Here is a 12,133-nt window from a genome sequence, read left to right on the forward strand (position 1 = left end):
ATAAATTTCGTACTCTTGTTGAACGGTCCTTTAATTGCAAAATAAAGGCCATTCAGTCTGATTTAGGTGCTGAGTACAAAAAGTTGCATTCTTTGTTTGTTCAATTAGGAATTCAACATAGACAATCCTGTGCCTATACACATGAACAGAATGGTCGTGTTGAACGAAAACATCGTCACATTGTTGAAACTGGTCTGGCTCTTCTAGCTCATGCCTCTGTTCCTTTGAAATTTTGGGATTTTGCCTTTGAGACTGCTGTCTATTTAATTAACAGAATGCCATCTTCTGTATTAAATAACTCCAGTCCTCATCTCCTGTTACATAAATCCCCTCCTTCCTATCTTTTTCTTCGTGTCTTTGGGTGTTTATGCTACCCTCATCTTCGACCATATAATCGTCATAAGATGTCATACAGGTCTTCTCCATGTGTCTTCTTAGGTTATCCTGAGTCCTTTAGGGGGTACAGATGCATGGACTTACATACTAATAAGATTTACACATGCAGGCATGTCAGATTTGATGAAGAAGTTTTCCCCTTTGCTACTAAAACTTCTTTGCAGGATCTATCTACTCCGTTTTCTGGACCTTGGGCGGAATCTGTTCTCAGTCACAGCACACCTATTCCTGCCGTGTCCAATGATGAGCTGCCAGAACCGCCGCTACCTGCATCATTCGAACCAGCCGTGGTTCCTGGACAGGCTGCCTCGTCGGGTGATCCTATGGAGCCTGTTGCTCGCCGGCGAGGCCGTCCACGTGGGCGGTCCATCAGGCCCAATGTCCGTACTCACTCTATGGCCACTCGCAGCAACGCAGATGCTCCTCTTTTTGCTCTAGCAGCTCAAGTGCATCCCACGGAACCCACGTGTTACTCTCAAGCTGTTAAATATACTGAGTGGCGTGAAGCCATGGACCAAGAATTCAATGCTCTCTTGCATAACCACACATGGTCTCTAGTTCCACCCACTGCAGGTATGAATATTATTGGCTGTAAATGGGTGTTTCGTACGAAGAGAAAGACTGATGGTGCTATTGAAAGGCATAAAGCCAGGCTGGTTGCGAAAGGTTTTAATCAGGTTCCAGGTCAGGACTTCTTCGACACTTTTAGTCCAGTGGTAAAGCCTACGACTGTAAGACTCCTTCTATCTCTAGCTTTATCATCTGGGTGGTCTATCAAACAGCTAGATGTTCATAATGCTTTTCTGAATGGTAATCTGGCTGAAACAGTTTATATGAAGCAACCCCCTGGTTATATTGATGCTAACTTCCCGAATCATGTTTGTTTGTTAAAAAGATCTCTGTATGGGTTAAAACAAGCTCCCAGAGCTTGGTTTAATCGACTACATACGTTCTTACTATCGGTTGGCTTTCAAGCATCCAAGACAGATGTCTCTCTGTTCTATTACTCTAAAGACTCTGCTTTGGTTTATCTATTGGTGTACGTGGATGACATTCTTGTAATGGGAAGTGATCAAGGTATTATGTCTCAGCTCTTGTCCAAACTGTCTGCTACATTCAAAATCAGAGATCTTGGTGAACCAAATTTTTTTCTGGGTATTGAAACAGTTAAGAGTGACAATGGGATTATTTTATCTCAACAACGGTATATGAATGATATTTTAAAACGGGCTGGAATGTCTGAATGCAAACCCCTTTCTACACCTATCTCTGTCTCGAAAACTGTCCCCTTCAATTCAGATCTATATGATGATCCCACACAGTACAGGAGTTTAGCTGGAGCACTGCAATATCTCACTGTCACACGACCTGACCTATCCTTTGCAGTTAATCAGTTATGCCAGCATATGCATGCCCCCACCATATCACACTGGGAGCAGCTCAAACGGGTACTCAGGTATGTTAAGGGAACAGTTGATCATGGTTTACGCATACGACGGTGCTCATCTAGAGACATTCATGCTTTCTCTGATTCTGATTGGGCTGGTTGTCCTGACGATCGAAAATCCACGAGTGGTTTTGCTGTTTTCTTGGGGAGTAATCTTATATCATGGGTTTGCAAGAAACAGAGAACTGTTGCCAGGTCATCCACTGAGGCTGAATACAAAGCTCTTGCAGATGTTTGTGCTGAGGTTCTATGGATTATGTCATTATTGCGTGAGATACAGATTCCGGGTATTTCCATTCCAAAATTATGGTGTGATAATCTAGGAGCTACATATATGAGTGCCAATCCAATCTTTCATGCGCGCACCAAGCATGTGGAGATTGATTATCATTTTGTTCGTGATCGAGTAGCTTCGGGCGATATCCAAGTCAACTTCATCTCCACAAAGGATTAACTTGATGATATCTTCACCAAAGCTCTGCCTGGACCTAGATTTTCTTCCTTAAGGGACAAGCTACAGGTTACTAGTATACACTGTGCTTGAGGGGGAGTATTAGGACTCTATGTATATGTCTGTTTAGAACTTCTTATCCTTGTCACACTGTGACTCTCTACTTCTTATCATTGTCACACTGTGACTCTCTATTCTATATATTCACATCATCTGATCTCATTGTAATTAAGTTCAGAAAATATAATACAATCAGTTCTCATCCTAAACAGACCCTAAATATTTGTTTTATTTTCTTGCCCACAAAAAGTGAAACACCTCATCTCGGGAGTCCCCATACTCCGACTTAATAGGATTTGTGGAGGTGCTTGTTTTATTTTGTGTTGCTCAAAATTATATTGATATGCTACTTTATGCCTTTACCACTGAATATGGGAATGCTACATATGCATATGCTTATCGTATACTCTATATATCAAGGTCAGATTATTTAATTAAAATGATCTATATGCAATATGCATAGTATGATCTGATATTCAAATGATGACAAACTTTGGGTGTGTTTGGTTGATGGGTTTTGCTCACAAGAATGAGTATGAAAGTGATTGTTATTGTTTAGTTGATAGGTTTTTAGAACATACTATGGGTTTCGAATACCCCATTAATTGAAAAATCCATACTCAAATAAAATAAGGGTTATATAGGAAAGTGCAAGGAGAAATGTTATTGTAACTAATAACCTTTAATTAATATAAATAAAGGGTTATGATAAAAAAAATTAAAAATATATATATAAAGAAATGAGAAAATATTATTTTTAGTCCCTAGACTATAATACATGTATCAGTTTTAGTCACTGACTATTAAAATTTTCAAATTAAGTGCATGACTATTCAATTTGTATCACATTTGGTCCTTGACTATTAACATTTTCAAATTAGGTGCATGACTATTCAACTTGTATCACATTTGGTCCTGCTGTTAAATTTTCCAGTCTAATCATCGGTGACCAACTAATTTATTTACTTTTTATTTATAAAAATTATTTTAATAATTTTTAAATTAAAAACCTTAAAATAAAAAATTAAAAAACGACGGCCACATTTTTTTAAAAAGTTCTTTTAATTTAAAAATTATTACAATAATTTTTAAAATAATAATTTAAATAAATTTTTAATTTCATTAGTTGGTCCCTACAATGTCTTTATTCAAAAAAAAAAAAATCACTATCAATAAATTAATTAAGAGAAATAATTTCATTAATTATTGTCTTTATTTTTCTCCAATGTAAAAATTCTTTACATTCAAATTCATCAATTAATTATATTCACTACATTGTCCATTATCTTTTTTGTGAACTATTTTTTAATTAAATATCAAAGTTATAATACAAAATAATGCTATATATTTATTTACCAAGTATTTTATTAATACCATGAAAAAATTAAAAAAAAATATAATTAAGCCAATCATATTAACTACTTGAGTAATTTGTTGACAAAGAGAATATTCAAATCACACAAAAAATTGAAGTGGGAAACTATCTCGCAATGTCCTTGTTTGACAATCAGCAGCTAGCGGTTAGCGTTAGCCGATTATATATTAGCGAATTTGACCAGCGAATTATATCAACGGTTGGTTAAAAGATACTTGAAAAAATTAGCTGATTAGATTAACATGTAAAATGACCTAAGGGTATACATAATAATAATAATAATAATAATAATAATAATAATAATAATAATAATAATAATAATAATAATAATAATAATAATAATAATTGTTTAAAAAATAATAATAATAGTAGTAGTAGTAATAATAATAATAATAACAATAATTGTTTAAAAATAATAACAATAATAATTTAATAAAAGAAATAAACTTTAAAAAATTAAAAAAAAAAACATATGGGGAGCCGAACGTTCCTCCCTTAGGGCATCCTCAATAGTGTGAAGATTTTGAGGAGATTTTACAGGTGTGATTAGAAAAGAGAAATGAGAGGGGAGGAAAAAAAATAAAAAACTAAAATCTGAAATCAAAAAAAATAAAAAAATAAAAAATTACGCGTCCAGGCAGGCGCGTCTCCTTCTTCGTTGGGTCCCACCAATGATTGCAAAATCCCTATTTTTGCATGACCAACTCCCTCTCTCTCTCTATCTTCCATCTCTTTCCTCCATCTCACTCAACATTTCTTAAACTTTGTGCAATATCCCGTTATTGGGGTTGCTCTTAGTTTTGCTACTTTTCCTACATCGGTGGGAAAAGTGTCATAGGAGCCTTGAGGCTCCTATAAAAGAAGCTTTAAGGCTCCAATTTAAAAATAAGTTTGTCCATCCACCAAGTAGTGAGCCTGCGAAGCTGACTATTGTTATTTACGAAGTCCAAATGGCTCTACAGTTTTAACTTCTTTTTTTTTTTTTTTTTTTTTAATATAGAGGTGTTTTGGGAAAATCATTCTAAAAAACGTTAAGTGAAAATATTGTAAATTGCAGTTTTTGTATTTTCAGTGGTTTGGACACAAATTGTTGCCCCAAGCTGTTGAATAACCAAACACTTTTTTTTTTAGCATTTTGAGCTTTGGGTTACATCATATTTACCTACCGTCCAATATCTTTGTATTACATTATATTTAAAATTTTTAATTTTTTACTACTTCATCTAAATTCTTTAAATTAAGAATTTCTTTATCCATAATAATTTATTCAACAATAATGGTTGAACTAAATGAACATCGAGCAAAACACCTAACGGACTGGTACCGTTGATTCATTCATTGATTTCTATTTTAAAAAAAATTTAGCAACAATTATAATGAATCTCCTATATTATCTTGTATTCATATATTATGAGTTACATATTTAAATAAACAAATTTGACATTAAATTACTTATGTATGAACTTTTCATATATAATCTTGCATTGATATACTTTCGTTTATTTAATTATTAATTATAAACATTAGGCATTAATTCATTACACTACTGGAAATTATGGAATTTACGACCACCTGAAAATGATCTTATATCAAGTCGAAAGCAAAAAGTGGTCGGAAATAGCAACAAAGGTTTTTCCGGACACCAAAAGTGGTCGGAACAAGGCTTTCGACTTGATTTAAGATCATTTTCAGGTGGTCGGAAATTGCATAATTTCCAGCAGTGTTCGTGCAATGCGCGTGTAAAACTAGTATTCATAATACGAGGTGAATCTTGATCCATGATATAATTTGTTCAACGTAATAGCATGAGAACAAATGAATGAGTCTCATTGCCAAGCCGATTACTCTGAAAATACTTTTTATGTGAGTAATATCATCACTATTGCATTTTCCTAAACATAACCAACCACATACCAAACAAACATTAAAAAACAAAGTCAATCCTTAAAAAACAACCTTATTTTGGGAAGAATTAAAAAACAAAGTCAAACCAACACCCATTTTATACCATGTTTATTGAAAACTTATCGAATATCTCACATTTTATTAAATTATAATGCCCAATGAAGTTAAATTACATGTACGTCGTCACCTTACTTAATAAATAAGCTCCATTGAGATTCATAGACTTTTTAACATTTACCGAAAAAATCTCGAAATTCTAACGATTTTCTAAACATTAAAAAAAAAAAAAAAGTGAGAAATTTAGAATTCTTTGAACTGTTTCTACCACTATAAAAGTTGGTGGGAAATTCTAACCAACAATCAAATAATTAGATTAAATTAGACAATAAATGGATCATTAAAGACACCTTTTGAGCTTCAAATAATTTAATAATGAAAAATCTTCCATGAGGTCATCCCACGAATCTTCATCCGTGAGAAGAGTTGAATTTTTCATAAGTATTGCACTTTCATTTATAAATATTACAATTTTCCTCATAAGTAACTCATCAAACCCTAATATTACATTTTGATTTAAAAGAGTTGATGGTGATGTTTGAAAGGGATCGGACAAACCCCTTTTTTATACTAAATTTCGAGTGAAACATCATAGAGAACAAGTCAACCAAGATACATAAGGATTCTCAACCACGTATGTGTCCCACCTAGCTGCCATGCATAGTCTCTGGCCAAGCCACCGGACTACCCGTCACGTGCAAATGCCACTTGCAAAACCCAACCGATCACACCCCGTCAACACCTCGACAATCATCGGCCAACACCCTATCGTTGTTAGTTGTGGCCGACGACCACCCACCTCTTTGGACCACAACCCAACCGGGGACGGGGGCACCATCCGACACCTCTGGTAGCCGAGCTAGGGGCAAACATACCCCGGCCCCCCTACTACATTTCTTGATCAGTCTTTACACTCTAACTCCCTTAACTTTTTGCGTTGTTTCACTTTAAACCCCATCCCTCCAATATTTGCACTCAAACCCCAAGTCTATAAATAACCCTACATTCCAAACCATTACCTCACACCATTCTCCACAACATTAGCAATCTCGCATACACTTGTCACTCGTGCCAATGGCTTCTTTAATGAAAACTTGTTGCTTCAATTTTCTGTTTTTATTGCTTTTAACTATTTCAACAACACAAGCTTTTAACTATAGACAGCCAATACTCTCAAAAGTTGAAGGGTGGGTTACAAGAAACGGTGCACGTTTTGAGCTTAACGGCTCACCATTTCTTTTCAACGGCTTCAACTCATATTGGCTGATGGTCGTGGCAAGTGAGCCCAATGAGAGGCACAAAGTCACCGAGGTGCTCAGGGATGCTTCCGCCGCCGGCTTATCGGTCTGCCGGACCTTGGCTTTTAGCGACGGAAAACGCTACAACGGACTACAAATATCCCCTGGCGTTTATGATGAACGTGTTTTTAAGGTCAACTATTTGCTCTATTTTCCCACATGTTGAGCATATAATATAAACGTATAGTTAAAATTTTAATTGAGATAGAACACGTCAATTTTTTGTAATCGATTTTCTGAATGGATAATTTATCGTTGCATGGTGATCATAGGGGCTTGATTTTGCGGTCTCGGAAGCAAGAAAATATGGGGTTCGTTTGATATTGAGCTTAGTGAACAATTGGGTTGACTTTGGTGGCAAACCACAGTATGTTGAATGGGCTAGGGATGCAGGAGCACCGGTTTACAATGACGATGAGTTCTTTAATCATCCAGTCCCCAAAGGTTATTACAAGAATCACATCAAGGTAAAGTTCATTTAGTCTTAAGTAATATTACACACCCTCATAATTTTTTTTTTTTTTAATTTCTTCTCTTCATGTGATACTATTTTATTAGTTATTTTAGTGTTTAATTAAAAATATGTAGGGTTAGTCAATTCATAACACCCAATTTTTAAGTCATATCATAATAAAGAAAATATTTTACAAAACATAAAGAAAAAAGTAACATTTTTCCTATTGCTACTTTGGTTTAATCCACGAGACTAAATTATTAAAGTTTAGTTTAACATGCATTGCGGGCATGCACCAGTTATATTGGTACATAATTAAAATTTAGGTTAACATGCATTGCATGCACCGATTATATCGATAGTTCCTTACATAATCCTATAGAGTAGTGGTTCAGTAATTGAAATTTTTATTAGGAGAGAAATAACTTTTATGCTATACATTTAAAGTTTTTACAAACATGCTTGCTAAACTTTGTGGTTTCCCCTTCCATTAGATAAATAAAATAAAATTAAAAAATAAAAAAATAAAAAAATCTACATTGCTTTTTAATGTGGGACAAATGCTAATACTTATAAGTCATCCCAAATTTTAAATTTTCCAATTTAATGAGTACATTTAAATATTAATTTATCTTTCCCCTATTATTCATTTCAAACCTGTAATATATTAAATTTGTAATCTCAATAAAGAGAATCCACAACCTTCCAAATAGAAGTCTAACTCGGGTAGCATTAGACCACATAATCTTGGTAACACCTTTTATATATAATTTCTTTAATTGGTATATTTTTGTGTTTCCAAGGAATAGTAACTCTTAACAATATTCATGGCTTGTGCGTTTACTTTTATTTAATTTTTTCATGTATTATTATTATTATTTTGCAGAAAGTTGTAACAAGAATAAACACAATTACTGGAATTGCATACAAAGATGATCCAATCGTGATGGCATGGGAACTAATGAATGAGCCTCGTTGTCAAGCCAATTACTCTGGAAATATTTTTAATGTGAGCAATATCATATCATCACTATTGCATTTCTCAAAACTAATTAAAATCATTACCAACCACTAACTAAATATTAAAAAAAAAACAAAGTCAAACTAACCAAACATGCAGTTGCATCTTTATTCTATGTCCAATAAAGTTAAATTACATATCCATCACCTTACTTAATAACCTCCATTGAGATTCATAAACTTTTTTTTTTAACACTTACCACACCTAAAAACTCATGAAATTAGTTCAGTTGCTTTTCCATATATATATATATATACTAGTTTTTTACGCGCATTGCACAATTGAGATAATGTCCAATGTTTTTTTTTTAAAGTATATCAACGCAAGATTATATTGGAATTGTTCATGCATAGATAATTGAATGTTAAATTTGCGTATTTAAATAAGCAATTCTAAGTTTACAAATGCAAGATAATATAGTCAAGATTGATTATAATTGTCAATAAAATAATTGTATAGGTATGGTTGAAACCAAATACGGGACATAAGGGAGAGCAAAAAAAATTAGGGCATAAAATATTAAATATATACTAATATTGAAGAGCTAACTGCTGATTGCCAAACAAGGACATTCCGAGATAGTTTCTCATTTCAATTTGTTGTGTGATTTGAATACTCTTTTTGCCTCAACTAAAAGTCAGAATTTTATAATTAAACTGTACATTTATGCTTATAATATATTATATATCATCAACCATCAGAAATTTTAGCCAACAATAAATAAATAAATATAGAATCTAAACATTATCAAGATTCACAATTTAAACTTGTTTAAAATTGTAAACCCATTATATTTGCTATATGATTGAATAAAAAAAACATACCTGCAGTCATGGGTTGAAGAAATGGCAAGCTTTGTGAAGTCAATAGATAGCAAACACCTTTTGGAGATAGGAATGGAAGGATTTTATGGGAACTCAGTGCCTGATAGGAAGCAATTTAACCCTGGCAATTACCTACTGGGAACTGATTTCATTACCAACCACCTTGTTCAACAAATTGACTTCGCCACCATCCATCTATACGCTACTGGATGGTAAGCAGCAACTCCATGTCGTTACGTTGCTCTAAAAAATTGACATAAATTAACAATGTGAGTGGGTATAACCATATAGACTTGTTGTGGTCCTTTAGAGGCTATGGTCACAATGTGAGGTTTACTCGTGCATACCCTTAAACTGATTACGGCTTTTGTTGGGCTGAGGCTAATAAAGACCAAGTCTAGCACCTGGGAGCTAAGGGACAGTTGGACAATGGTCGGTAAAAAAGTAAAGGTCAAGTCCAACATCCAGCTGTTGAACAGTAAATTAAATAAAGTTGGGCCTTCGCTATTAGGGCTTGATCTAACAAGTGTAAGTTGGGCCTTCACTATTAGGGCTTGATCTAACAAGTGTATAGAACCAAATCACTGGTTAGAGTCCTACCAGACCGGTAAAAACGTTCGCAAATTATGCTGTGCAACCGAATGCACCTTGCAAGGTGCATACGGTTGCAAAACGGCGCCGTTTTGGTTAAAAAAACGCGCGTCCCACTTAAAGGAGAAATCAGGTTCGATTCCCGACAATAGCATTTTTATATATCCACAATTTCATAACTATATATCCATAATTTCATAACTATATATCCATAATTTCATAACTATATATCCACAGTGAATGAATGAAGTAAAAATCCACAATGAATGAATGAATGAAGTAAAAATCCACAATGAATGAATGAATGAAGTAAAAATCCACAATGAATGAACTAAATATCCACAATATATGATTGAACTAAATATCTACAATGAATGAACTAAATATCCACAATTTCATAACTATATATCCATAATTTCATAACTATATATCCATAATTTCATAACTATATATCCACAGTGAATGAATGAAGTAAAAATCCACAATGAATGAATGAATGAAGTAAAAATCCACAATGAATGAATGAATGAAGTAAAAATCCACAATGAATGAACTAAATATCCACAATATATGATTGAACTAAATATCCACAATGAATGAACTAAATATCCATAAATTCATAACTATATAACCACAATTTCATAACTATATATCCAGAATTTCATAACTATATATCCACAATAATGCTATTGCTGAGAGTCGAACCTGATTTTTTTTTTTAAGTGGGACGCGCGTTTTTAATCAAAACGACGTCGTTTTGAACCGTATGCACCATGCGCATGGTACATTCGGTTGCACAGCATAACTATTGAAAAACGTTAAGGTCTTAATAGTTTTTCTCATCACACCCAAAAAAAAAAAGGGGTCTAACATGTGAGTGGTTTACAGGCTTCCCCGAGAAAGTGAAAATGATCGGATGGAATTTGTAGAGAAGTGGATAAGAAGGCATTGGGAAGATGCAAAGACAATACTGAATAAACCCTTAGTGCTAGCAGAATTCGGAAAGAACAGCAGAGACGAAGGATTCAGCGTCGGCGTCCGAGATTCATTCATGAATAAAGTTTACAGGCAAACTTACGAGCTGGCCAAGGACGGTGGCACAATGGCGGCTAGCATGGTGTGGCAGCTGATGGCACAAGACATGGGCAGATGGGACGACGGATATTCCATTGTCCTGCCGGAAAATCCTTCCACCGCCGCTGTCATGTCCTCACAGTCGCACGCTATGGCGGAACTAGCCCACACTCTTTAGTGTTCAAAATTTATTCAGAAATAATTGAGCTCAGATCAAATGTTAAACATCATCTTTTCATAATATCATTTCACGGTGCTGTATGTGGAGTTTAAACTAAAACAATATATGTTAAAGGATATAATTATTATTTTTATAAACTGTGCATGCATATATATATCATTTGAAATTTGAAATAACCATGCATGAATTGAAGACTCAAATTTGAAATTTGAGTTGGAATCAAATTCAAATGACTTGTCATTTCAATACATACGTAATTCTTTGGTCAAAAAATTTCGTTATCAAATGTTTTTTTTTTTTTTTTTTTTTTTTTTTTTTTTGCGGATGGTTAAATATTTTATATAATAAAAGGATGTTGATGTCACGTTATCATTTTTAGAACAATAGCGGTGTGTTTTTTATGTCACTTTTTTTTTTTTTTTTTGCCAAGTTTGCATACTTAAAATTAAAATTAAAAAAAAAAAAAAAAAAAAAAGTTTTTGGGGTGGATACTATAGATGTGACCAACGGCACATGTAGCCCACACGCCGACGCTCAAATGGGTTAGTGGGGCTCAGAGCGAATAGTTATGCTGTGCATCTGTATGCACCATGCAAAAACGACGTTGTTCTATTAAAAACGCGCGTTTCCCATTTAAAAAAAAAATCAGGTTCGATTCCTAGTAACAACATTATTTTGTTCATTTATTATAGAATTTTAGTTCATGGATTATGGAATTATAGTTCATCGATTATGGAACTATAGTTCATCGATTATGGAATTATAGTTCATCGATTCTGAAATTTTAGTTCATAGATTCTGAAATTTTAGTTCATTCATTCTGAAATTTTTAGTTCATAGATTACATTATGAAATTATAGTTAATTATGGAAATATAGTTCATCGATTATGGAATTATAGTTCATCGATTATGGAATTATAGTTTCGAACTTGATTTTTTTTTAAGGGGAGACGCGCGTTTTATTAAAACGACGTCGTTTTTACATCTGTATGCACCAA

At 33.7% G+C, this 12,133-nt stretch overlaps 1 protein-coding gene across 1 annotated transcript; it reads left to right on the plus strand.

Annotated features, from left to right (window-relative positions):
* The first annotated feature begins 6,706 nt into the window (after window positions 1–6,706).
* LOC109159738 (mannan endo-1,4-beta-mannosidase 5-like) lies at window positions 6,707–11,242 on the plus strand. The gene is made up of 5 exons (XM_019307849.1): window positions 6,707–7,122; window positions 7,262–7,456; window positions 8,330–8,452; window positions 9,295–9,500; window positions 10,768–11,242. Exons 1-5 carry the CDS (start codon window positions 6,766–6,768, stop codon window positions 11,129–11,131), a joined length of 1,245 nt encoding a protein of 414 aa, XP_019163394.1. The 5' UTR covers window positions 6,707–6,765; the 3' UTR covers window positions 11,132–11,242.
* Window positions 11,243–12,133: the final 891 nt, after the last annotated feature.

The sequence above is a fragment of the Ipomoea nil genome, unplaced genomic scaffold (assembly GCF_001879475.1).
Source record: "Ipomoea nil cultivar Tokyo-kokei standard unplaced genomic scaffold, Asagao_1.1 scaffold2845, whole genome shotgun sequence".
NCBI classification, from domain to species: domain Eukaryota; kingdom Viridiplantae; phylum Streptophyta; class Magnoliopsida; order Solanales; family Convolvulaceae; genus Ipomoea; species Ipomoea nil.